Consider the following 27,762-nt stretch of genomic DNA (forward strand, 5'->3'; position numbering starts at 1 on the left):
GTGTTTTTTGTTTTTTTTTAATTTCATGTTAATTTTTATTCCTCTCTCCGTGATCACACACACAACTCAGTGAAACACCCACCACATGATGTGAATCTGGTTTTTAGAGCACTCATCATCTGTAGGTTTTTATGGTGCAGCCAGAGAATCAGCTGTGCCACAGTCTGAACGGTGTCTCCTAAAATCAGCCAATATCCTGTCCCAAATCTGCTCTGCTCCCACACAGCTGTAGGCAGGCTGGTTGGCAGAGCTGCTACATTCCAGCTGAGAGTCCAGCTTTAACTGCCATCACACACTGAACCCTGGTTACCTCTGAAACACATCACCACATGATGCGTATTAAGCAGAGCAGAGACTCTGTAAGATTATCAGGCTCAACGCAGAGATCTGAGACGGCCTTCGGGGCACAGAGAGAGGAGGATATCTGAAGTTATGTCAAAGAAAATGAGTCAGCTGTTAACGATGACACTGAGACTGCTCGTCAAAATAAAAGATCAGGATTGGTTTAAGATTTTGTTATTGTTGTTATTATATTTTAAAACAACTCCCAGAGCAATGTGCTGAGGGATAAGAACAACTTTTCTCCAAGATTCTCTGGCAACAGCTCAAAAATCCAGCAATAAGGTAAAACACACAAAACAGCTGTTAGCTTCTATCTTTATTATCTACATATCTTTTTAAACAGCAATAAATAGTGAATATGTTTAACATATTTAATATAAAACATATTATACACAAAATAAGAAAAAAGTAAGATAATGTGAATAAAACTGCAACAGATAAAATGACAATCAGATGCTTTTGACAAATGCAAAAAGTGCACAAACTTCTTCAGGTACATTCTTCCCAAAAACAAAGTGAAACAGTAATTTAAACTGAAAAGTGCTCAAAAATATGCAGAACACGATGTGACAGGCTTTGACAGGCTTTGCAACTAAGTGAACGATAAATATGTGGCAGTTTTTATTCATTTGACAGGTCTGTCGGGGTGTGTACATCACAGGATGAGCATCCTTATCAGCCAATATATCAACCAGGTGCTTTTTGGAGCTGGTGTTTTGGAGACAGGGCTGAAATGAGAGTGAAAGAAAGGGCTGTACACGTTTCAGACAGCCAAAAATCAGAGCCACCCAAGTTAGAAAAATCCAGAGAAAACAGGGATGAGGAAAATAAATGACTAAAGTCTGTGGTTTTGGGTTACGGCAGCGGCTGAGGTCAACATGTTGAGCTGTCTGTAGTGAAGCTTTAGGTTGAGAACCTGATACAGCTTGCCTGGACTAAAGGTAGAATCTGCAGGATGGTCCTAAAAAGTAAAAAGTCAACTTTCACTGAAATAATCCTGCTCAATCGTCTCCTGAGCCTCTATACATGTGTGTCAGTGTCTGTGTCTGCCTCAACCCCCTCCTCTGCCTGAATGTTGAAGTGTTGGTTGTGTCGTGACCTTTCTGGGCGGAGAGTAGACGTTACATCAGCCAATCACAGAGCACCCAGTGCGCAAGTGACTTTGATGATGGAGAGTGGAAGAAGCTTTAGGAGCATCTAAGATAGTGGACGTAGGAAACAAAACGCCAAACAGATAAAGCTTTTTCCTAAACGAGGGTCAAGCCTGGCTCAACTTTCAGGAACTTTTGGGCAACACGGGATGAAAAGCGATGCAAGTTAGTTTTCTGCTAACCAGGTATGTGTCAAATACCTGTGGTTAGCTTGTGCTGACATGCCAAGTCACGGCTCTCGAGTCTCTCCCACGTAGAAACACGATGCTACAGGTGGTTGCTGGGCTACTGAGTGTGTTCATGTAGTCACAGTCAGAGGCTGTGGGTGTGTGCTGCTGCTGGCACTGAGCCAAGGAGGAGCCCAGTTTGAATGCTGTGTTTACTTAACAAGGAACGAAAACTCCTGCAGACCCTACCCAGGTCACAAGTCACACCTTTATGTTTCACTGCACATCTTCAAAATTTGTAGTTAAGCGTGAAAAAAATGATGGACGCCACCCGTCTACTTGGTACTAGCTCTTCAGAGTAACATAACGTTTTTGTCGTCTGATTTCTACAAAATGACCTCACAAAGAGGCTTGAAAACATTGACCTGTGGGACCTGGTGCTGCTCCAGGAGTAAGAAAGCTTTTGGTGGCCTCACACTGAAATGAAATACCAAATACCATCCTCTTGAATGCTATGACTTGTCCTGATAGGGTGTGAAATAAATGCTGTAGTTTGTGTAGATCCAAAGCCACCACGAGGGAGCAGCCAATCCAGTGGTGGCACCCCACTTGCTCACTTGCCCACTTGCTCACTGCCGGTCAGCGTGCGATGCTGCCCTCTGCCTCTCTGTATTTCAGCAGCCAGCGTCAGTTTGTCAGACTTGCTGGATCCAGTCCAGCTCAGTTTGTCAGGGGGGTCACAGTCAGGATCCAGAGCTCGCAACTGTTTGGCTCCTGGAGGTTGCAGGTGGAGGCGTGCTCGTGCTGTTCGTCCTCCTGCGTGATGATGATGATGATGATGATGATGGTGATGATGATGATGATAAAACTTTACTTTTCCCTCGCAGTGAGGACTTGGTTTTCTTTCTGTATGCCTCCCTCTTCGGGCTGTTGGGAGCCCCTAGCTGCTGCAGGAGTCTCTTCTGAAACACGGTCTGGAACAGCTGCTGGGCCTGACAAAGAGAGAATCAGAGGAGGATTCAAGGACAGGAAGTGCTGCTGCAGCGGGTAACCTTGGCCCTGTATGAGGGCTGCAACCATCAGCTGGATTCATCACAGATACCAGCTTTATTATGGTTTAACTGCAGCTCTGAGGCCTCTGTTCTCACACTTAGACTAAGAAATGCTACAGGCTGGAGTTGGCTGATGCAAAGATGAACAGCAGCCCAGCTGGACAGAGGTCTGGAGATTTTTTTATGAAGTTACACAACCACAATGAAGTTTAAAAGACAAACATGGAGAAACAGGTGCATTAAGCTTACATGAGTGAGCATGTGTGCAGGAATACATGAGGAGATGTGAGGCCAGATGCAAATACGGTCTAATGGTCTTTGAAGCTCGGCAAGGAATCTTGAATTTCCCTCCGGGGATTAATAAAGTATGACTTATCTTATCTTATCTTATCTTAGGAGGCAGGGCTTCAAAAATGCAGAGGGCAGTTCAACAAGTGAGGGCGCCTTCCCGTTGCGTCGTGTATTTTGTAGGATTTGCACAAATAAATCAAGCATGCTGACCTAGAGGGAATTCTCTGAAGGGCTGATGGTTTTTAAAGATCTGTGTCACTCAAACTGTCTATTTCTTACCATGTCCTGCTGTGCCGTCGTTCGAGGAGCCATGGTCGTGGATGGGTACGCTGTGGTCCGTGGTTGGTTCTTCGGTTTGGCGCAATACAACTCCAGATGCTGAAGTTCACAGCCAGACGGACGACAGCACTGATCCACGATCCCCTTTCCCCTGGGCCGGGCACCGTAACCAGACCACGTGCCTTTACCTGCAGAGAGACAGAAGAGGGTGGAGACGACACATGAAGAGGGACAGAGAGAGAATCTATGGGACAGTTTTAACCTCACTGCAGCTTCTGACTCTTCTCCTCCACTCTTAAATCTGCACTCAGATAAAAAGTCCTCTAACAACAAAGCTATCACACTCTGAGGCACAGTGTCCTGTGGGTATGCTGCCATTTCACTAGGGTGATAGCAGACGGAGGATTGTCCTTGGTCAGAGCGGGGGAAAGGTGACTGAGAGAGGGGGCTTGTGGGTAAATCTTGGTAGAAATTAGAGAAAAAGTAGGTGAAGTGTTTTGAAGAACTCTTCTTTAGCGGAAAAGGTACATTAATGTGAAACCTGTGTTCCTGAAGTAAAGTTTCCCTTCATCAGGATGCACCGAAAGCCGTGAAAAGCTGCTGAAAGCTGCTGAAAGCTGCCGAAAGCTGCTGCAGCTCGGGGGATTATTGTTGTGTGGCTCTGATAACTCTCACAGTAGCTGCTGTGTTTGTATGTGGACACCTTGACCATGACTGTATCCGTGCTATGGACCTCTGCCTGGGTGAGCTGGAAGCTCTCGGGGTAGAATAACCTTGATAGGGTTTGGTCCTATCGGCTTAGTGTAATATTTAATAACATGGACATGAGAAAGAATATTAATCTAACAAAACAAGATTAACTGTATTGTTTATGCTCCAAACTTTGGACCTCATCTCCACCAACAAAATAAAAGTTCTCTACAAATGTGAAAGTAAATTGAAAAAAAAAAGGTAATCTGGCTTTTATTTTGGAGGAGTTAATAAATAAAATGTTCATGGCTTATGTTTGATTTGTCTAATTTAACCATTTACCAGGGCAATCAGTGTTATTAGTGATGCTCTGAAGGTTGGTCATAAATGCCAAATCTTATTGCAATGATCCCTCCGTTCTGTTTTTCCTTTCAGTTGCACCAGAAACCACGCAAACACCAAAATAGCTGATCCTTACCACAGAGATAACCATGTTTCTTGAGCAATCAGATAAAAAAATTCTTAAACCTTTAAGAGATCCTGAACCTCAGATGGAAGGAATGTTTTTGTTTCTTTCTAAGGATTTCTAAGTCCTGCCCTCGAACCTGATGAGATTTTACGTTTAAAAGTGGTCAAACTGTGTTCATGAGGGACATGTAACTGACACAAACTATCCTGAGAGGCTGGGTGACGGGGTATATTTTTAACCCTTTCCTCAGACCCATCTGAACAGAGCAAAGTGTCTTCTTTGGATACAGTTGTGCAGCAGACCTACATCAGCTCTGAATGAATCAAATGAAGAAGGATGTCTCCATCTGCTCTAAGGTCAGCTGACAGAGTATCTGAGGCAGCAGGTTGGGACTTTGCTGTAAAGAAATATAAAGTTATCTTTAACACTAGAACCACCACTGCAGTCTGACGGACACTTTGGGATTTTCTCTGAGGTTAGCTAAAGTTAGCCTAGCGTTAGCCCCTAGCTATGTTGTTCATCATGTCTCTGTGTTTGTTGGGAGTTCATCGGCCTGTTTTGTTCTAGTTTTTGTTCTTTGGTGATCACAATCATTGTTAGCTGTTCTCCAAAGGGCTCTAGTTAAGCTAGTCTTAGCTTCTGGAGCTTAGCTTCATTAGCTTATCTGTATCAGCTGAGATAACAAAGGTTGTCAACATGCTGAATGATTCAGTGTAAATCCTGTAGCTCCAAACTAACAGAGACACACTCTTGGTAAAGGAGGTTATATTTATGTCCTCACCAATGCTGATCCTCTGTCTTGTTGTCTGAGATGCTGATGCTAACCAGATGCTGTTTATCAGGTTTGCTCTGGGAGCTGTAAATTTAGTCTGTAACTGAAGCTTTTTATCGACCTTCAACAATAAAATGATTCATATCTCCCTCCAATGTGGACTTGAGAGACTATTAGTGACTGAAAATGATCTGTGATCTTTCTGTCTCCAACAGGTCAGTCAATCTAATACATCTTCACTAAAATGTGATCGAGTGTTTATGTCGTAGTTCTAGGACAAAGTGTTTAATGTGATATGAGCCACAATCACCTAAAAGTCCAGGAAAATATCTGTTTCAGGATATTAAAAGACAAAAACGACACCTGGGGTTTTTCTTCCACCATAGAGATTTTTTTTGGATACCAGGTGTCATTTTTGTTTTTTAATATCTTGAAACAAGACACTAACATTTGCTTCAACGTCAGTTTCTGCAGTGCGATTTCTTTGATAGCTTTGTTTTGAGCATGTTTACTGATGACAAATCTCATCCTGCTCTCTTTGAACTGTTTCATGTTCAATAAATGAGGGTCAGTGTCGAGTGTCTGTATCTGCTGAAACTCAGGTGCTCTGATACACACTCACCAGTAGATAAAAAAATCAATAAGGAATTTTTGTATATACTGATTGTCTGTTTTGTTTTTGCTGAATTGGAGGCCTCACTGTTGATTTCATTTTGTTTCATAACCCTCAGAGCCTCATCACAGGAGCTTCAAAGTTTCTCTTTTAAACTGACTTACCGAGATAGATTCCACGATCTCCGCACACGAATATGAGGTCACTGAGGAGGTCTGAGCCACAGCGGAGTCTGGCGGCTTCTGAGGAGAGCGGCCAGCCGGACAGACACATGGTGGAGTAGAACACACACACCTGAACACACCACACCTGAGGAGAGGAGGAGAGGACACACTGAATACATGCACAAAGCCCAATATTATGGAAAGTACAGGTTTTTATTCAAGCTCCGAGAGTATAAATCTGTTAACCTTTAAAACCAAAATGAAGTCCATCATCCATCATTTACCAGTTTTTCAACCTGAACATTTTGATTCTATTTAACGAAAACTCACCATTTTTGTCATCAAAGTGTTATCAACATGATTTCAGATATTTCTGTCACATGCTGTGCACCATTTAGGGAACTTCTGAGGCTTTCGGTGAAACATCTCAGCACAAAAAGTAAAAACCAAGCACTTTTTTGGTCTAATTTCCTTGAAGAGATTTGAAAACAGGTTGTTTGGTCTAAAACTGAAGGCACACAGTGAACAGTCTTGAAAAAACTGAAGCCTGTTTGTTGATGTCTTTAAATAAATGGGAGAAAAGTTACACACTGATGAGTATCAGGTCTGGGTTTTATTCTCTGATTTTTTTTTCTAGTCTCATCTGTGCAGGTTTCGTTGACCTGCTGTGCACAAGAAGCAAAAACTCTTAGTGCACTTTCTTTTCTCAGAACCAACAGACAGGAAACAGAGCAGGTCAAAGTCTTCAGTCGGAGTCACATCAGAAACTTTTAGCCCTGAGAAGCAAACTGAGTAAATGGTGTTCTTACCTTCAGAGTCTGAGGTCGGGCTGATGAGGAGTGCATCCTGTCTGACTGCACACACTTCAGGAGACCTGCAGGCTTTTATTCTGACAGGACAGGGCAGGAAGAGGAGGAGGAAAAGGAGAAGGAGGAGGAGGAGAAGGAGGAGGAGAAGGACCATGGCGGGAGGTTTCCTCCCTCAGCTCCTCGGACATCCCTGATAATCTGAGGATTTAAATGGATCTGTTCATACAGAAGGTTTATCTCAGACTTAGACATGATATCTGTTTCAGAGAGCTGGGATGGATTTGAAACCCCAACAACACCTCTGAGAGCGGTCTGGTTCTGTAATCCACTGAAGTGGTTTCTTGTCCTCAAAGGAAGGATTTAAAGAGTACTTTTAATTTTCATATTTCATCCTAAAAGTGGTCTTTAAATTGAAAAAAATGAACCTCAAGGGGAAGAATATTCTTAACATGGAGTATGATGGCCTTGAAAGTCAAACATACAAATGAAACAAAATAATACCAAATGATGATACACCGACCAATGTGATGATAAACAAAACAACAAAAAACATGGAAAATAAAAGACTAAAGTCTACAGTGAGTTGACTTTCCTGTTTGGTTAATTTAGTGTGTTTAAAGAGGGGGTACTCTGTCAGTCAAGTCAACATCAAGGTTTGCCCATAGCTCTAACCCAGACAGGCCCCTGGAAGGCTGGCCAATCAGAGGGAAGGGGGTTTAAGGAGAGGTGAGCCTTAAAGAAACAGCAGATAAAAAAAAGTGTTTAAGATATAGGCTGAAGTAAGTAAGGGTGGGAGAAAAAAAGTGATTCACATAAGTATTGGGATTATTTGTTTTATGATTTTTAAGTCACAATTTTCTTTTCACTTTCTTTTTCAAAAACTTTTTTTTTCTTTTCAAATTTAAACCCTATTTTTTTAGCATTTGTTTATAAAATGGTTTAGAAAAAAACGTTACTACTTTTCTCCAGCAGAGGGCAAAATCATTCTCTTTAACTATTTAGTAACGTGATGTCAGAGCCCCCAAATAAATCCTAAAAAGTGACTCACACGATGAGCATCTTTTGGAAACCTAGGCTCCTGGTAAAGTCTGTGGACATCATCACCACTGAACATTTTCACATGATCGGTGAAACTAAAAACACCCAAAATTGGAAATATCAAACAATTTCAACTTAAACCGAATCAGCACCACAAAAGTCGTAAAATAATCAAACAGGAGAAAAGCATAATGTCACAGCGCCAAAAATAGGGTTATTCTAAAGAGAAAGTGGTTTTGAAAAGAAGGAGGGGGGTCAGTGGAGCAGGAAGCTTTGAAGACACAGCAGCTAATACTCAGTGTTTCAGTCAGAGGCAGGAGGAGGGGGGTTTAAGACACCAGAGAGAGAGACAAATAGGGATTTTTACAGCTGTAAATCATGTAAAGATTCTGTGGGGCCAAGGAGGGACAGAATGAAGACCAGAAAAAGCACCCCCTCTTTAATCTGTGCCTGCACGGTTTGTTTACTCTAATAGCTGGATTTTAGCAGATGTTCTTCCTATTGCTACTGGGTTTCTTCCCTCCATTGGCTTGTTACTGCTGTTACTTCTCGAAATGAACAAAGTGCTGTTGGTAGTGAAATCAGTGGTGACTTTCTGGACCAGAAAACACCATAGACTGAGAAAAAATGGATGTCATTCAAGTGAGGTCTCCACAGAAACTGCTCCCCCTGGGGGCTGGCTGCAGTATAGGTCAAAAACTCTGTCCCCCCAGTCATTCCAGATGGACTGTGGTCAAACTTTAAAAAATAAAAACACCTGGTGGAAGTGTAATTGGGCTGGGTTGTGTTCAAGTCCTCAATATCTCTAAAAAGCTTCTTTTTCCTTTGACCTCACATTTAATGATGATTAACAGCTGAATTTTTTGAAATGAAAAAATACATTTCTTTTGTTACCCAGCTCCACTCAGAGTCCCTCACAGTCTCTACTGCACAGACTCTGGCTACACAATGGCTACGCCTGAGACGGGGGTACTGTGGCTTCAAAACTGTACAATGGTAAAAGGTGGAGCCATGCTGTCCACTCTGTATATAGTCTATGGATAACACAGAGCATAAACTGTTTGTTAGAGAGAAAGGAGGAACATCTGTGGTTGTTTGGTGAGTTTTATTTCGTGCACCTTTCTGATGGACCTTTGTAGACTCAGTCTGGTTGGATTATCTGTTAGTTTTATATAATCTTCCAAAGAAGCATGCTGTTTTTTTAGGAGCAGTCTGCACTGTCTCTCTGAAAGCACTTTCAGACCCAAAGCACTAACAGGCAGCTTCACACTCTGCATTGTGTGTGTGCGATTATCTTATAGATAGAAATACTGTCGCAAAGGAAAGAGCTGCCTGAAGTCAAGTGTTCAAAAAACTCTAGAAACTGAAAGTTTATGTCTCCAAACAGGAGTCCTCCTGGCTGCTGCCCTCCATGTGTACTGTATTTACTTCATGCTTTAATAAGTCCCTCCTCCACCTCACTCCAAAGCTCCGTCCAAAGTCTCAGACCGAAGCGTCACTTCTTCAGGTTCTTCAGAGCGGCTTCCTTCAGCCTGAGTTTGGCTTTGATCTGAGCGATCTTCTCCTCCTGTTCCAGCTCCTTGTAGTCACACTGCTGCTGCTGCTGCTGCTGCTGCTGCAGGGAGGAGGACTGAGACTCTCTACTGGTCCAGCTCTGGTCTCGGCTCTCCGTCAGTGGGTTAGTGTGCATCATGCCGTTCTGACTGGTGTTTGGAGCTTCTCCTCCTTCTGCTTCACTCAGTCCTGGACTCCTCCAGCCCGCTGCCTCATCTGGAGTCTGTTCAGCACCAACATGGCTCTGACTCTGCTTGTCCACCCTGTGCGCTCTGTCAGAAGGTTTGGGGACTGAAGGGGAAGTCTGAGATGTGTTCTTTCCATCTTTCCGATCATTTCTCTCTGGTTCTACTATTTTTATCCCTTTACATACATACATTACCAATCCCAAGAACTCATGATGCCACATACCTGAGTCACAGACGAGGCTTTCAAGGTGAGATTCTTCATCAGTTTCAGGGATCCTGGGGGCAGAGGGATGCGCACTCTCTTCTTCGGTGTTTTTTTGCCGGCAGCTTTAGGAGGAGCCTCAGGAGCCGTGCGCTGCAAAAGACAAAAAAAAAAGAAGAATCAGTAAATTAAACACCTTCTTTGAAGTTTGATGACATCAAAAATGAGCTCTGTGACTCTTCCTGTCAGCAGGCCCTGGAGTCTGACTTGTTGAACCAGCTGCTGCGAGACCTCAGAGCTGAAACATCTTCTTACCTTCCTCTGGCTGCTGGATGATGTTGAAGGAGCAGCAGACCTGGCGGCTGTCAGTGCAGTCTCTCCCTGACGTTGGCTTTGACTGGGCTTCCTGATGGACAAGTAAATGCGCCCATGGTAGATGACCACAGCTATCTGGTATGTCTGCGGTGCTGAGCCTGGGGGTAAGTCTGAGCCAGTAGGCGGGTCTGCAGAGATGTTGACCCCACTTAAGGTGTCCTGTAACGCCTTGCGAGCTGCTCGGTTGGAGGAGACAAAAGACATCTGAACAGGTTCTGGTGAAGCCTGAGACTTTTTGGCTAACCTTGAAACGTTTTCCAACAGACTGTTCCCAGTGTCAGAGGGCAGTTTCTGGCCTTTAGGTCGGAGGACAGCTGGACAGATCCATATCCCCTCAGGAGAGTCCAGAGGCATCCTGGAGGCGTTGGAGTCAGACACAGAGAGGCCCATTCCTGTCAGCAAGGATCTTGGTAAACTCTGAAGAGCGATTCTCTTCACCTCAGCATCCTTTGGGATGTAGATTTCATGTCTGCTGAGGGGGTCCATGCTTTGTTTATTCTCCTGTGAAAACAGATAGAAAAAAACTTCACATCAGATTACAGCAGCTTGAGCCTCTGAATCAACATTTAGCATCAAACTTAACCACAACTTCTTTCTTTTTGGCAACATTAGTTTGCAAAACTTTACAGCGGTTCCAGCTATGAGTGTTGGAGTTAAGACAAGCCTGCAGGTTTCTGCAGTTGGAAGATTGAATATTGTGCAGTTTTCCACTCTTACAAATTACATATCTCTGGATTTTTCATGGATGAAATCAAGAGATTTTTGGTAGGGATTCTGGTTCGAATAAAGAAAAAAGACAGATCCCAAGCTGGAGCAGAATTGTAGTTATGTGCTCTGTGCTGTCACCTCCTGGCTGTAAGAGGTAATGACAACACTGACTCCCTTTCAACCTTCAAAACCCACTTCAAAACACATCTATTAAAATGTGCCTACTCTGTTTGATTCATTTTCTCCCCTATTTGTTGTTAATTATTGATTTTAAAGCACTTTTACAATATTTTGTACTAATTTAGTTTAAAACTTTTAATACAGTATTTTTCATGCAGTAAGGTGTTCTTGAGTGTCTCAAAAAGGTGCCATTCATTCATTTTCTGAACCACTTATCCTGTTCAGAGAGCCTATCCCAGATGTCATTGGGCAAGAGGCGGGGTACACCCTGGACTGGTCACCAGTCAATCACAGGGCTGGCACAGAGACAACCATTCACACACACACACTCACACCTACGGACAATTTAGAGTGCTCTATTAACCTGGTGAGCATGTTTTTGGACTGTGGGAGGAAGCCGGAGTAAGTAGAACCCACGCATGCACAGGGAGAACATGCAAACTCCACACAGAAAGGCCCACCGGCCAAGCTGGGAATCGGACCTGTGACCCTCTTGCTGTGAAGCTGCAGCACTAACCGTTGCACCACCTAACAGCCCAGGTGTCATTCAGTTTTTTTTAAAATTATCATTATTATCAATAATAATAATAATAATAATAATAATAATAATAATAATAATAATAATAATAATAATAATAACAAAAATAATAACACGGTCAACAGATTATTCTTTAACAATTTTCTCAAAAATACAACAAATCATCTCCAAAATTCAGAAAAACAGGGCAAATTCTAGTTAGAAAGCCTGTTATGAAACAAACAAATTGAATGAATGAATGCTTTATTTCGAACATGTGAAAATAATACAATGAGAAAAAAAGGGAAGAATATCAACATTGAAAAGAAAAAATGAAAACAAAAGAAACAATAATTAAGAAAAAAACAACCAGGGAAAACCAAAACAACAGCAACAACAAAAAGAACCCCTAAAACAACTGGCACAATATTGACATGTTCGAAAAGAAGTAGGAAGAAGCATCAGCTTATTTAATCTTACCCCTTCTCCTCTTCATAACTAGTTAATGATACATTTGTCCTTATCTATTTCTTTATCACAAACTCCCTGAACATAAATCATATTATCACCTGCGGACACTATAAAATAAATAGACAAGTAATATACATACTTACACACATACATACATGCACACATATGTACACAGTATATCCCTTGTTTCCTGTATCTGTTGAAAATCATTTGTTTATATATATTTTTGAACTGGTTGATGCTTGGACGTTGTTTTAGCTCCACACTCAGTCTGTCCCATAGTCTCACTCCATTGTGCGTAACGCAAAAGGTTTAATTGTAGTGCGACATTTTTTAATCTTAAAATTTAATTGCTCCCTTAGATCATACCTTCCCTCTCTTTCATGAAACATTTTCTGCAGAGTGAGTGGGAATAGATAGTTCTTAGTCCTGTGCAAGACTTAAGCTGTTATAAATTCTAAAATGTCGTACAATTTTATTATTTTACACTTACGCATTAGACATTTTAAGCATTAGAAATGATTCTGATGATTCTTTTTTGCAGTATGAACAGTGGCTTCAATGAACTTTTGTATGTGTTGCCCCATACCTCTATGCAATAATTTAAGTAAGGTAAGACCAGTGAACAGAACAGAATGGAGAGTGATCTATTATACAAAAAGTGCCTTGCATTGACAATTACAGAAACGCTTCTCGATATTTTAGTGCAGGTGTACTTAATGTAGGACTCCCAGCATTTTTTTGTTTTTTCATTTATCATCACTCCAAGAAATTTAATGTCTTGCACTCTTTCTATATTAACTCTCTCTATCTGTAGCTGTCTTTAGGGAATTATTATTTTTTATTGCCAAATATCATCATATTTTTGACTTGCTTAAGTTTAGTGATTGATTATTCTTGTCAAACTAGTGTTTTATTTTGTTGAATTGTGAAGTGATATTGTCCAAAACTTGCTGTAAGTTCTCACCTGAGTGGAATATATTTGTATCATCAGCAAATAAGCTGAATTTGAGTGTCTCTGATATATTGCATAGGCCATTGATGTAGATGATGAATAGTTTAGGACCCAACACTGATCCCTGTGGAACCCCACAAACAATGTCCAAGCATTTTGACTGATAATCCCCAATTTTTACAACTTGCTCTCTGTCCTGTATCCCATATTGTTCTAATTTACTGATTAATATGTCATGATTTATTGTATCAAATGCCTTTTTAGGTAAATAAATACCCCACCTGCATGTTTCTATTTATCTATGGAATTTGTGATTTCTTCTATAAGTTCAGTTAGAGCTTGTGATGTTGACCGGTTACTTCTGAACCCATATTGGTTATTAGTGAATAAGCTATGCTTTTCTATGAAATTATGTAGCCTGCTGTAGAAAGCTTTTTCCAGAATTTTTGAGAACTGTGGAAGAAGTGAAACAGGTCTATAATTAGTAAAATGGTGTTTGTCTCCAGTTTTGTAGAGAGGAACAACCTTAGCTATTTTCACATTATTGGAAAACTGACCGGTTTGTAATGATAAATTAAAGATGTGCTTTAATGGTTTGGAGATCCCATGAATTACTTTTTTCAGTGCTTTCATATCTAATGCCATTGTAATCAGTGGATGTCTTGTTCTTACACTTGTTGACAAAATCTATGATCTTATTTCTTCTACTGGCTTAAGAAACATTGTCATTGGATTTCTATGTATCAAATTATAATTAAATGATATTGAGTCTTGGTCCAATATTTACAAAAATAATCATTAAATTTATTAACTACATCATCCATATTGTTATTCAAAACGGTATCATCCTTATAATATATATTACATGGATTAATGTCAGTTTGCTGAATCCCCTCATTGTAAGGAATTCTGACTGAATGAATATATATTGAACATTAAAAGGAAACAAACAAAAAAAACCCTTCAATGATCTACAGATAACAGAATTTCTTAACAAAAAGCACTTCACAATCCGTGATTAAACTTTTATATACATTCTAAAAGTGGAAATAAGTATAAGGTTTTATTTTCCACCACTTCTGCATTATTAATAAATTCATTCAGCTTTTTATTTTCATCTAACATGCAAAATAAAAATTTCTTCCTAGAGTCTAAATTCTCTTAACATTAAATAAGCTGTTTCATCAATTTATTTTTAAACACTTTTTCTTTACATAGTAAGACACGAACTATTAAGTTAAAATAGTATGAACTGTATTTGTGGAAAAAAACAAAGCAAACACTGAAACATTTTTCTTTGACAGCAATATTAATTTGTTTGATTGAGTCATTTGTCCAACTTCACTGCCGTCTGTTCAGTAATTTCTGTTAGGAATATATCTATTTATGTGCTTTCCCCTCTGTTGTCTGTCTAATATTGAATAAAAATAACCTCAGCGTAGTTTTTTCTGAAGAACATGTTAATAAAGTTTATACAAACAGGAAAAAGCTAACCTAATTTGCTTTCCCAGCGACATCATTATCCCAGCCGTGCATTTAAATCATACTTAGAATAAAACTTAACACTCCTTAATCGATGAATTTTAACTTAAATAAATCACAGACTTGATTGTTCTTTAAAAGACAAAGGACAAAGTAATACGCTTTGTCGCTCTTGAGCTAGCATTTCTCGTTAGCCGGGAGTTTTTAACCTTTTTTCGTCAAACTTTATGTGTAAAACATTTTGTACAATGACGCCAAAAGAAGGGGAAAATAAAACGAAAACACGACAACAAACCAAAATCACAGGTCACACGAAGACAACATGGAAAGAATAACCTGCAACCAGAGACGTCAACAGTAAAACTCTGACGTTGACACCTGAAATCTCATCAACACCTGAGTCGCGTAACACCCACTTGTTCAAAATGTAAAAACCGCAGAAAGACTTTTCAGAATCAATTATTTTATCTCTCGTACCTTTAGGAAGAATTCCTCGCCGGCTTCGAACACACCGGCTGATGTTCAGCTTCAGTTTCACTTACTGGGAATATGACGCACTTCCGGGCTTTACTTTTCAAAATAAAGGCATCGCCTGCACAGCAATCAAAAGTTAATACAAAGTTTGTTCTCATCTCAGTCCGTGGGTTAATCATGACGGTTTATCAACTCACCACTGCCGAGAGGCGGTTACTAATTTATCTGGTGTTTCTTTCTAGATCTAAGAGAGTTTGGACCTGTTTTTAGAAATTTTCTGCTGCTTCCTGTAGTCTCAGGTGTCAATTCTTACTCCTCTAATGCTTATAGGTGATATTTTCAAGCAGAAGCAGTTCACAAGTAGAGATGCCCAAATATCTTCATTGTAAGCTCTTTAAAAACTGTAAGTCTGCTTTAAATGAGTTTTTTTGGGCTTTACTTTGTAAAGTACAGACTAGACTTGCATAATGTGTACTCGAGTTAAATTCAGAGTTTTTAGTCAAGTTTAAGGAAAGGGTTAGAACCTAACCTAACCTGACCTGGCCTAAAGAGCAGAAGGAAACATAAAGTGCTCTAATGTTTTCTGGTTAACAGCTGTGCTGACTCAGAATTTCTGAAAACACAGTGGACCAACACAAGTTTCTTTTTTTTAACTGAACTTAACTCTTAAACAAGTTAACTTTTCTACAATATCATAACTCAGTGACACATACAATGTTTCTTATATTTGAACCACAAATCAAACACCACACCAACATCAAGAGGATTTATCTTTTCTTATTAGTTATTATCAATGTATCAATGTCTGAAACGACAGCCAAAAGGTTTACAGGACACAAACCTGAGAGCTTTTGTTCACATTTTCCACAGAAAATATTCAGTTAGTTTAATAGTTCCCTACTTAAAAGAAGAGATGTTTCTGTTAGTAATCAAGACCAACACAAGGAAATCTACAGAAAAAAAGGTGTGACCTCCTCGCTCCTGAGGGGCGAACAAAAAGTTTCTCCCATTAGTTTTGAGATATAAATAAAAGCAAAAACAAGGTGCTAAGGTCATAAATTAACTCAGCTAGCTTCAGTAAAACAATAGTGTGCTTTTAAGGATTAATGTCAGTGATGTGTTTTCTCAGCTGGAGTTTCTCCTCAGAAGTTCCAAAGCTTCCTCTTTCTCCCTCAGCAGCTCCCTGAGTCGCCTGATCTCTTTGTGACACCTGAGTTCCTCAGAGGATGAACACGATACAGAGGTAGAACTCTTCCTCTTCGATGTTCTCACTCGTTTTCTCGCTGTTTTCGCTCCACTTTTCTTTCCTGGAAAATCAGTTTTTAAACTCAGCTTCAGAGCCTGATTCTGAGCTCCAGAGATGCAACACTGACAAGTCGTTCTCTTCCTGGTCCGTCTGATCCTCCTCTTGTCCTCCCGTGTCCCCGCAGTGACGTCCTGTTTGTGCTTGTCATCCACGCTGATGAAATCCTCGTCTATCGGTTCCATGTAGCCGAATGCTGTGTCTGTTTCTCCGTCACTTTGACCTGAACGGTTCTTTGGTTTTGTTTCTGCTTCTAAATGTGAACATGTGAGAGGTGTGGTGAGTGTGTGAGAGGTCAGAGAAGCAGAGTCTGCAGACAGCTCCTCTTCACTCTTCACGCTGATGGATCCGCTGTGGCTGTCGCTCTCAGGTGGACTGTGGATATCTGTGGATGAAAACAGTTCCTCTTTGTGCACTGTGCTTGTCGGTTCCTGATGTTGAACCTCCATCTGTGTGAACTCACTGTGATGACGCTCAGCAGGAGAAGTGGCCGAGGGTTCATCGATCCTCTGCAGGCAGATTTTAATGTCCGTGGTGATTCCAAACATGTGTCTGAGCAGATGGTCGGAAATGTGCTGAGGTGCTGGTTTTAGCCAAGACCTCTCAGCAAGATTATCAGAGCTCTGCAAACAAAAGGAGGAAATAAAAAAGTAAGTAAGAACAATATATGATAAGCAGGCTGCAGCCTTCTCAGCATCTCTCTCAAGCTAAAGCTGTGAGCTAATCTGAGATCTTAGTGTGCGGACAAGTTTATAGAACTATATATAAATGACATCAAGCGGGTTAAAGGGATAGTTCGGATTTTTTGACATGAACCTGTATAGCATCCTCATCTATAGTTATGTACATCAGCGCTGTCTTACCCCTGTCAGCGTCCTGTGACCCAAGATCTGGTGCAGTTTTGGTCCAGACGAAAGTAGTCCGGCAACATGGCTGGGGTCACTAAAATAAAGTGTTTTTCCTCTCAAAACAAATTGTGTTCAAAAGAGTCATAAATTTGCATCACAAAACTGCAAACCGGAAAAAAGTCAGACTCCGTTATCCATTGGCACTACTTTCTGGTGCATATCATTGCGCAGCGCGGTGCATCCAGCTGCCCGGCGCGCGTTGTCACTGTCATTAAAACTTAAAAAAATTAACGATAACATGTCTGACTACGACACTGATGAAGATGACGTTACATTTAGCACAGAGCCAAAGGGATATCTTTATGAACCCGAATATACTGATGCTGAAATTTGTCAGATGGAGTTAGAACGGGTGGAGAGACGATCACAGTCATGTTGCTCCTGGAGCCACAGCTGGAGCCGTGAAAGAGAGAGAGAGGGTGACAGACAAATGGTGGTGCACTTGTCAGAAGTATGAAGTCATGCCGAAAGAGGTGGAGTGCTACTGCTTTTTTCACGTACCTAGGTACGTGGAAAGAGGTCTGTAAGACACCCTCATTCAGTAGTGCAGGGAAGTCATTATTGTTTGTGATGCAAACAGAAGCTGCAACGCTGGCCTCCGCATCAATTGAAAGGCTGCATCTGTGGCATGATGAGGTTCCATTTGTGGCAGCAGTAGCACCCCACCTCTGTTGGCATGACTTCATACTTCTGACAAGTGCACCACCATATGTCTGTCACCCTCTCTCTCTTTCACGGCTCCAGCTGTGGCTCCAGGAGCGACATGACTGTGATCGTCTCTCTCCACCCGTTCTAACTCCATCTCACGAATTTTAGCATCAGTATATTCGGGTTCATAAAGATATCCCTTTGGCTCTGTGCTAAATGTAACGTCATCTTCATCAGTGTCGTAGTCAGACATGTTATCGTTAACTTTTTTAAGTTGTAATGACAGTGACAACGCGCGCCAGGCAGCTGGATGCACCGCGCTGCTGGATGCACCGCGCTGCGCAGTGATACGCACCAGAAAGTAGTGCCAATGGATAACGGAGTCTGACTTTTTTCCGGTTTGCAGTTTTGTGATGCAAATTTATGACTCTTTTGAACGCAATTTGTTTTGAGAGGAAATACGCTTTATTTTCGTGACCCCAGCCATGTTGCCGGACTACTTTCGTCCGGACCAAAACCGCACAAGATCTCGGGTCACAGGACGCTGACAGGGGTAAGACAGTGCTGATGTACATAACTATAGATGAGGATGCCATACAGGTTCATGTCAAAAAATCTGAACTATCCCTTCAATACAACCATTTCCTGATTAGCACCAAATCAACATCATGCTTGCAGCTGATGTGTCTGAGGTTGTTTATGAAAGCTCATCATGAGTCAGAGGATGTTTAGAGTCATTTGATGAGGAGCTGAAGTCTCACCTCTTTGATCCTGGCGTCCATGTGGAACACAGAGCACGTGCTGTCACTGTAAGAGGTGACGGTATCTATGCTGTGCTCCATGCACGCCACCTGCTGAGCAAAGCGGCTCATGTTGGAGTGTTTCTTCCAGCACATTCTCAGCCCTGCTAGAGGCTTTGTGACCGCACTCTCCTCTCGTGTCTGAACCGTTCCCCCCACAGCTGTTGTTTGTGTGTCTGGGGTCAGATCCTCTGTTGGTGCAGGCTTTAGTGTGGGTGGAGTGTATGACGTAAATATGACGTCTTCATCACGAGAGGTGACAGCTGAAGATAATTTCTTTTCATCCTGAGCACCCTCACAGAAATCCCTGACCTCATGCGACCTTCGTTGAATGATTAATTTGCAGACGTCCCTCTTCTGAGCAGGCTCTGAAATTGGAGTAGTTTGAGTGAAAATGTAACTCTCAGCTGTCGTTGTAGGAAAGTCTTTCTTTTTTAACTGAATAGTTGGGTGACGTTTCCTGAACACCTTCCCGTCGCACAGGACCAGAGCATCTTCCTCCTTTTGTCCAGTGTTGCCCTGACTTGACAGAGACGGGCTGTTATCCATAACTTGTACCTGTCTGTGAGCTCTTTCCCACTCTGCTAAAGTGCGGAGAATCTCTGATGCAACGACGGGGGATGGCAGAGCTGGAGGCACACAGCTGTTGTCTTCCTCAACCGTCCACCTGATGGGGCTGTTGGGCCTCTGAGGAGTTTGTGGAATCAACTTAAGACTAGGTTTGGGTCCTGAAGGTGAAGGTTTATTAGGGAGAAGTTTAAAAGAAAGTGGTGCAGAAGTGTCTGTAGGAAGAGCGTCCACTTTCACTGGGCTGATGGGTGAAATGCAGAGACCTGGGGAGGAGTTTGCTGATGTAGTAAAGACATGTCTGTCACTGGGGGGTGGGAGATGAAAAGCTGGGACTCTTTGGATTTGTTTATGATACAATTTCTCTGTCACTGAGTGATGATCTGAAACGGTTTCTGGCGTCTCACAGTGAGCTGAAGGTGTTTTAGACTGAGGCACTTTTTTAAGCTTTGAGTGTTTTGGAGGGAGGGGTTTATGATCCACACTCCTTTTATCAGGAAAGACATTCCCAAGTGACACCTGCGTCCTAACAAACTGTGTGACACAAGGATCCACTGGAGCAGGTGCTGGCTTGGTAAAGTTCAATGTTTCAGCCGTCTTTAGTGCCAGGTCAGATTTGGGTTGTATCCTCTGAGTCAGGGCTAAGTTTTCTTTGACAGTTTGTACAGGAATCAGCTTCATGGTGGTCTGCCCGTCTGCTCCAACAGCGGGCATGGCTTTGTAGATAATTCCAGACCCACTGAGGAAAAAAAAGAGGACTTACATCAGAACAGAGTCAACAGATGGGCAGAGAAGTTTAAGACACAAGCATCTATGAGTAAGTAACACTTCAGAGAAAACGATCAGTCATAGGAAAACGGCGTTAAAACCAATGCCGTTTTTTTTCTTCTGGTAACTGGTTATCTAAGTAAATACTATTTCAACGTTATAATGCCGTTACCATTAACGGCAGTGAAGTGAGGCGTGTTACTATCTATCTGACCTGGCTCGCTCAGCCAGGCACAGAGAGGAGCAGTAAATAATACGTGGGAAGAAGCGTCAGACACATTAGTAATGATGAGAACAATCATGTTGACATGTCTTACTAGTCGGGAGTGGATCCAGAGACAGGGTTATAAAGCAGGAGAATCCCTCCTAAATCAGGAGAGTTGGCAGGTCTATCTGACCTGGATCACTCAGCCAGACACAAGACAGGAGCTGCAGATTTAATTTGAGCGAGTGCTGAGCAGTCTGTGGGTTAAAACTGGAGTTTTCAGGATGGGAGTCGGCCTACAGGCTCTACATTAACCTCATTTTCAGGATAAGAGTAAACAAAAACTACTTCAACGTCAGAGATGGAAAAGGCAAGAACAGACATGAACATCATGTCCCAGAGAGAAACCTGCTCATATACTGAATTCTGCAGCAAAATTAAAGGTTTTTCAAAAAAGCAACACAATAATTACTTTTCCTGGTAACTAATTACATGTTTGAAGGAGTAATTCTGTTACTAATTCAATTACTTTTTTTTGGAAAGTAACAAGAAACGATAACTTATCACCCTTTTAAAGTAATTTGCCCAACACTGAAAACACTACCACGAGAACGTGAATATTAGCCATGACAGGTGTTACTCTGTCACGTGAATTAGTCACAGGTAACACCAACTATGATATCTATTTGAAACAACACAAAGAGCGAAGTAGCACTGACTTGGTCTATCAAAGCTTATGATTATTTACCTGTTAACATTGACATGCGCACACTGTGACTCAGTTGTCGCGGTGTGTACCTGTACCTGGGAGCAGAATTCATCCTTCATTAGAAAAAACTCCAGAGTTTTCCTCCAGATGAGAAGTGCAGCGTTATAAAGACGCTAACAGGGCAACATATGCTAAACGTGAACGTCACCTAAATATCCATCAAACGTTACCGGGACCAACAGAAATGCGGTTTTTGTTCTGGTCTTCACCCGGACGCTGCATCATTTATGACCTCTGTCGGTTTGGATAAACCGTTTCTTTCCCCTCTTCTTTAACATATTTACTTTTCCTCTGGCGGCTGAACTCCCAGCTTCCGCTCCCGTTACCGCGAACATCCGGTCAGGGAGCCAAGCTTCTTCTTCTTCTTCTTTCATGTAATGGCGGATCGCAAACAACGTTTAGGTGCATACCGCCACCTACTGTACAAGAGTGTGTAGCGTCATATCTCCATCTCTATATTCTACATATAAGTTTTGTCTCTTTCAAAAGGCCAAATAATGCTTTCCTAACGTCTTGGATGTTTTCCCTATCCGTTTCTGATCCGAGAATTCCAACCAAACTCCATTTGCGCTGAGCTGCCCTCACTTTTCCCTGTAGCCTCTCTTTCTCTGATGCATATTTATCACAGTGAATTAAAATATGTTCCACATTTTCCTTCACACCACATCTTTTACACCTGTCAGTATCCTTTTCCCCTAATACATTCATTATATCATTTAAACCAGTATGGCCAACTCTAAATCTTGTCATGATTATTTCTTCTCTTCTATTCCTCTCTTTCCAGATTTTTGTTATGACCGATTTATGTATGGTGTGATATTTTCTCCCTTTCTGATCATCTTCCCATCTTTTTTCTGCCAAATTTCCATGCCTACTGCCCTAATCAGTGTTTTGCCCTCTCCTTTTCCATATGGTACTGTGACTGTTATGTTCTTGTTCAAAGCCCTTTTTGCAAAATAATCAGCCACCTCATTTCCCTTCACCCCTGTGTGAGCTGGCACCCAGCAGAACTTAACATCAATGCCACCCCTGTGAAATCTGAGCAGACTGAGCTGTACTTCAATTAACAGGTCCTCCCTGATTGTGTTTGTTGTCTGTATACTTTCTAAAATGGAAACTGAGTCTGATCATATGACTACCCTATCTGGTCTGACCTCCTCCACCCAGTGTAGAGTGAAAATTGCTGCCACCATTTCTACTGAGAATATTGAAAAGTTGTTTGCCAGGTGTTTTGAAATGTGAACTCCAAATTCTGGTATGTACACCTGTACTCCCACATACCCCATTGTGTTCCTAAATCCATCTGTGAATATTTGGAGATAGTTGTAATATCTTGTTTTTAGGTACTCACTCGTTCACTCACCCACCTCACTCTGTCTCCACTTTTTCTTCATATCACTCACATTCCTGTCTACATTTGCTTCAAGGTAGATCCATGGGGAAACCACGCTAACTGGACTGGGCTGTGGGAAATCCAGATCATATATGCCATACTTTTTGGCCCATTCATTTCCAGTCCATCCAAACCCTCTCCTCTGGAACCTGGAGTATTCCCAGCAGCTTTGTATAACTTGTGCAGCTGGATTCTTTCCCCTACTTCCTTTAAGTTCAATACAATATGCTAATGACATTTTTCCCTTCGTAGCTCCAGAGGTATTTCTCTTGCTTCTATTAACAGAGCATTTGTGGGAGTTGTCTTCATGGCTCCTGAATATTATACACGCAATGCTCTAAACTGATGTCTGTCCATTTTCTGTAGAGATGTTTGTGCTGCTGCACCATAAATTATACAGCCATAATCAATTGTGGACCTCATGAGTGCCCTATAAATGTCCAATAGGGCCTGTTTGTCTGCTCCCCAGTCCCATTCTGCCACAGCTTTCAACAAATTAATTACTTTTTTACATTTTGTTTCCATATTCTCAACCTGCTTTTTCCATAGATATTTGCTATCGAACCAAAGGCCAAGATATCTAAATTCAGTGACCATCTCTAATGGCTGACCATACATTGTTATCCTCTCAACCTCAACCTTTCATTTATTTATTCTACCTCTTTAGGCGAGCTGATCTCTCTGTAGGCCAACCCATCTTTAATAAATGTAGCACATCCACCTCCACTATGACAATTATCTCTATCATGTCTTACAATAGTAAACCCAGGGATTCTAAACTCTATCTGTGGTTTCAGCCAAGTTTCTTGAACACAAATGAAGTCTGGAACTACATCCAGATCATAAACAAATCTTTTGAGTTCTCTTTCATAATATTTCGCTCGATGTCTCACTATGGGATGCACGCCCCTGCTGCAGCCCTCAGAAGCATTAATCTCATTACGCCAATCCTGATTGGCTGGTGAAACGTGTCCGTCCGCCATAGGTAGAGTCCCCCTACCTTAAATACTTCATGCGGACGGTACCACGTCATTCAAACACCTCTTCTCACTCGGAGCATATCTCGCATCCTGGGCTAGCTAAATTAACTGTCCACAGACGGATCTTATTTAGCTTCCGTCGCCGGACGCTAACTAGCTCTAGTTGTCGGTCACACCAGATCGATTTTTTGTGCTATTCTTGCCTCTCCACGGCTTGGCTAGCACTTTTTCCTCGACGCCTCACCACGGCTTTCGAGCTTCGAGCTTAGCACACCAGCTAATCTCTTTGTACGGTTAGCATACCAGCTAATCTCCCGTTAAAACGTTAGCACACCAGCTAACTGCCTCGACTCCCTGCCTGCACACCAGCTTGCGAGGAATGGAGGCTAAAAACCCTCACACCAGAGGACAAGGAGACTCTGGGGCTCGTCCCTGTCGCTGTGGGAACAAGATATCGAGCAGGGATCCACACCAGGTCTGCTCGAGCTGCCTAGGGCTGGAACACGCCCGACTGGCTATCGATGTCCCTGGCTCGTGTCAACACTGTGCGGTGTTCACAATTAAGAGTCTCCGTAGACGGCTAGCCCGCCAGGCTAGCCTGTCTGGAAATGACCCCTATCTCCCTTCCGACGGCGCCGCCGACAGAGACGAAGAGGAGAAAGGGGCCGTTGCGATGTCGGCACCAGAGGCTAGCTCCAGCTGGGGCTCCCAGCTCGACCTAGCCGCGGTCCCTCCGCAGGAGGAAGACGTCCTGTTGCTGGACTATGGGGACGACGAAGATGACGCCTCGGAATACCTCATCTCAGAGGATGAAGAGGACGACATCTTCGCCACTCCGGCACAGGCTGCACAGCCCGCGCCCTTTGTCACCTCTGAGGATGGAGATGAGAGAAGCACACCAGTTTCTTCTCCCCCCAGCTTGGACATGCTCGACGTGTGTAAACGCGCTGCAGCCCGGCTGGCCATCCCCTGGCCCTCTGTCGTAGCTGAGACCTCCAAATCCCGCTACGAAGGGAAGAAATTGCCCTCGGCCAAGGGCGTGACGAAGCAGCTTGTCACTGTCTTCCCGGAGCTGCTGGATGAGATAGCGCGCTCATGGAGAGACCGCCCTTACAGCAGCAGGAGCCCGATTCCCGGGGCCTCTTCCCTCGACTGTGAAGCGATGGAGAGCCGGGGTCTGCTCCGTATGCCTCCGATGGAGCCACTCGTTGCAGCGCATCTTCACCCGCGCCTGTCAGCGTTGTCCTCCAGGAGTCCCAGCCTGCCGTCCAAATCTGACCGTTTCCAGTCAGCCCTGACTGAGAAGGCGTACAGAGCGACGGCGCTCTCGGCCAGAGCGCTCAATGTCCTCTCCCTGCTCACGGCTTATCAGGCAGAGTTAGGTGAGGATTTTGTGCAAACACAGGACCCCTCTGTCTGGGAGGAAATATCGGTCATCACCGACCTGTGTCTCCGTGTCCAACGCTGCGCGGTCCAGGCCACGGGAAAAGCGCTGGGTTCTATGGTGCTGCAGGAACGAGCACGGTGGCTCAACCTCGCACACCTATCAGACAGGGAAAAAGAGGAAATCCTGGACATGCCCATTGTCCCGGAGGGGATTTTTGGCTCCGCTCTGGACTCCATGCACCGGCGGTGTGAAGCCAAAAAGAAGGAGGATGAAGCTCTCCGGCTGTGCCTCCCTAGAAAGCCCCCAGCTCCCTCTCCACCTGCGCAGCGTAAAAGCTTTGCGCAGGCTGCTCCCCAGGGTTCGCAGTTTAAAATTCCTAAACTGCCGAAGTCTCAGCTCGCCCCGGGCCCCCCGCCCGGCCGGACCAGCTGGCCTAAGAAACCCGAAGCCTCGGTAACAGCTCCGCCGGCACAGCCCGCGCAGCCCGTCTATAACCAGGCGAGGAAGAAGAAGAGAGCGGTCTGACCGCCCCTCTCTTCACCGGTGATGCAGCTGGATGTTCCCCGTTCTCCAGCTCCACCTGTTCGGCTTTTCAGCGTGCAGGAGCCCACCACGCCCTTATCTCCCGGTTGCCACGGACCGTGCCGGCGCAACCCAGGAGAAGTGGACTGTTGACGACGGAGGGTTTTGCTGTTGCCCCTCTCTCATGTCCACAAGCACGCACAAACACACATATTTTCAGTTCGAAAATAAAAAGTGTCCCACTGTCGTATCCAGGCCGAGGGCCGAGGACGCAGTTCATATACAAAGCCAAACAAAATGTGAAAATCCAAATAAACAGCGTGGTGGCGACACCCGCTGTCCCCCCTCGGTGGGAAGCCACGGCTTCCCCCGACGCCGGGGTAGTAAGTGCTCCGCCGCCACGCTGTCCTCTAGGGCAGCAAAGTTCAGCGGCACTCGCAGGCTATGGCACTGTTCCACCAAGAGAGGGCGCCTCCGCACCGCGGCGGGAGCCTCTCATGGTGGAGAGGCTGCAAGGGGCATCCACTCTCTCCCTCAGATGGGAGAAATGGGCCGCGCTTGCAGCCTCACCTTGGGTGTTAAAGACGATCACGAGGGGATACAGGCTGCAGTTTGCAGCACTTCCCCCGCGATTCGCCGGTGTAATACACTCACAGGCTCAGGGAGAATCGGCTCGAGTTTTACAGGAGGAAATCCTCTCTCTGTTAAACAAAGGAGCAATTTCTGTTGTACCTCCCGCAGAGAGTCAGAGCGGTTTTTACTCCAGGTATTTTCTGGTCCCCAAACGGGGGGGGAGCGGTAGTCGCCCGATCCTGGATTTACGTGCTCTGAACAAATACCTCAGGAAATACAAATTCAGGATGCTGACACATGCATCGCTGCTGCGCCTCGTGCGACAGAGCGACTGGTTCACTTCTGTCGACCTGAAGGACGCGTATTTCCACATCCCAATTTATCCTCCTCACAGAAAGTATCTGAGATTCGCTTTCAGGGGGATCTGTTACGAGTACCAAGTACTCCCCTTCGGCCTGTCTTTGAGCCCGAGGGTGTTTGTGCGGTGCACGGAAGCAGCAATAGCCCCGCTGAGACAGCAGGGCATCCGCTTGGCCACATATCTGGACGATTGGCTGCTGTTGGCACAATCGGAGCAGGAGGCCAGAGCGCACACGCGTATTGTCATACGGCACCTAACCGATTTGGGTTTCGTGATAAACGCAGAAAAGAGCATGCTGTCCCCAGCACACACTACGGACGCCAGCCTGACAGGTTGGGGCGGGATTCACGAGGGCCGGTCTGTGAGGGGTCGCTGGTGTGTGAATCTTCAGCGCTCTCACATAAATTTTCTGGAGCTTTCGGCGGTGTTCCTCTCCCTGAAACACTTCCTTCCGTCTCTCATGGGTCATCACGTTCTAGTGAGGACGGACAATACAACGACCGTGGCGTATATCAACCGTCAGGGGGGATTACGTTCCTGTCAGTTGCATATGCTAGCACGCAGACTGATCCTGTGGAGCTGCGGTCGCTTCCTCTCCCTGAGAGCGACGCACGTCCCGGGAGTCCTGAACACAGGCGCGGACCTGTTGTCCAGGGGCGCGCCAGTATACGGGGAGTGGACTCTGCACCCGGAAGTTGTGGAACAGATATGGACCCGGTTCGGTCGGGCCGTGGTGGATCTGTTCGCGTCGAGAGAAAACACGCATTGCCCTCTGTTTTTACTCTCTGCGCAGCATGGATGCTCCTCTAGGGGTAGACGCTCTAGCGCACGCTTGGCCGCACGAGCGTCTATACGCATTCCCGCCCCTGGCCCTGATACCCCCCACTCTGTCCAGAGTGAGGGAGCACGGCCATGCACTGATTTTGATAGCTCCACACTGGCCTGCGATGCATTGGCTGGCGGAGATTTATCAGCTGATGTGCGCTCAACCCTGGTAGCTCCCGCTGCGCAGGGACCTGCTATCGCAGGGGGGAGGGGTGATATTCCACCCGCACCCAGAGCGTCTGGCACTGTGGGCCTGGCCCCTGAGTGGTTAAATCTGTCAGCTGTGGGTCTTTCACAGCGGGTTATTTCCACTATACAAAGTGCTCGGGCCCCCTCCACTAGGTCTCTGTATGACTGTAAGTGGAGAGTGTTTGAGGGATGGTGTCACAGAAACGGCCACATCCCTTTTCAGTGTCCTGTGGGGGTGATATCATTCCTGCAGGACTTGATTGACAAACATAAGGCTTTCTCCACGGTCAAAGTGTACTTGGCAGCAATCGCTGCCTGTCACGTGGGGTTTGGAAAGCAAACAGCGAGCCAGCACCCGCTGGTTTGCCGCTTTATGAAGGGAGCACGCAGGCTTCTCCCCATGTCCAGACCGCTGGTGCCACCATGGGATCTGGCTGTGGTTCTGGAGGGGCTCAAGGGCCCTCCTTTTGAGCCACTGGAGGGAGCTAGCCTGAAACATGTGTCTCTCAAGACAGTGCTGTTGCTGGCTCTGGCTTCAGCTAAACGAGTCAGCGACATTCATGCGCTTTCGGTTCATCCCTCATGCGCTCAGCTCTTCCCGGGGGATGTGAGGATGATTTT

The 27,762-nt window shown here is 44.2% G+C and overlaps 2 protein-coding genes across 6 annotated transcripts; both read right to left on the reverse strand.

Moving 5' to 3' along the window:
• Positions 1-655: 655 nt before the first annotated feature.
• Positions 656-15,025, reverse strand: LOC141799905 (uncharacterized). 2 transcript variants are annotated; one of them, XM_074682322.1, is made up of 6 exons: positions 14,947-15,025; positions 10,097-10,657; positions 6,800-9,934; positions 5,991-6,135; positions 3,283-3,470; positions 656-2,652 (listed from the first exon to the last, which is right to left on the reverse strand). In XM_074682322.1, exons 3-6 carry the CDS (start codon positions 6,833-6,835, stop codon positions 2,404-2,406), a joined length of 618 nt encoding a protein of 205 aa, XP_074538423.1. In that variant the 5' UTR covers positions 6,836-9,934; positions 10,097-10,657; positions 14,947-15,025; the 3' UTR covers positions 656-2,403. The 2 variants fall into 2 exon arrangements, with proteins under 2 accessions (XP_074538423.1, XP_074538422.1); XM_074682321.1 differs by lacking the exons at positions 656-2,652; positions 3,283-3,470; positions 5,991-6,135 and having other exon boundaries at positions 9,755-9,934.
• Positions 15,026-15,715: 690 nt separating this feature from the next.
• lrif1 (ligand dependent nuclear receptor interacting factor 1) lies at positions 15,716-21,257 on the reverse strand. 4 transcript variants are annotated; one of them, XM_074680576.1, is made up of 4 exons: positions 21,060-21,257; positions 20,891-20,946; positions 18,564-19,908; positions 15,717-16,869 (listed from the first exon to the last, which is right to left on the reverse strand). In XM_074680576.1, the coding sequence occupies exons 3-4, from the start codon at positions 19,881-19,883 to the stop codon at positions 16,069-16,071; spliced, it is 2,121 nt and encodes a 706-aa protein (XP_074536677.1). In that variant the 5' UTR covers positions 19,884-19,908; positions 20,891-20,946; positions 21,060-21,257; the 3' UTR covers positions 15,717-16,068. The 4 variants fall into 4 exon arrangements, with proteins under 4 accessions (XP_074536676.1, XP_074536677.1, XP_074536678.1 ...); XM_074680575.1 differs by lacking the exon at positions 20,891-20,946 and having other exon boundaries at positions 15,716-16,869; positions 20,947-21,257; XM_074680577.1 differs by lacking the exon at positions 20,891-20,946.
• Between the last annotated feature and the right edge of the window lie 6,505 nt (positions 21,258-27,762).

This window comes from Halichoeres trimaculatus, unplaced genomic scaffold, assembly GCF_033239565.1.
Source record: "Halichoeres trimaculatus isolate MK-OKI-2021-1 unplaced genomic scaffold, fHalTri1.1 fHalTri1_scaffold_11, whole genome shotgun sequence".
NCBI classification, from domain to species: domain Eukaryota; kingdom Metazoa; phylum Chordata; class Actinopteri; order Labriformes; family Labridae; genus Halichoeres; species Halichoeres trimaculatus.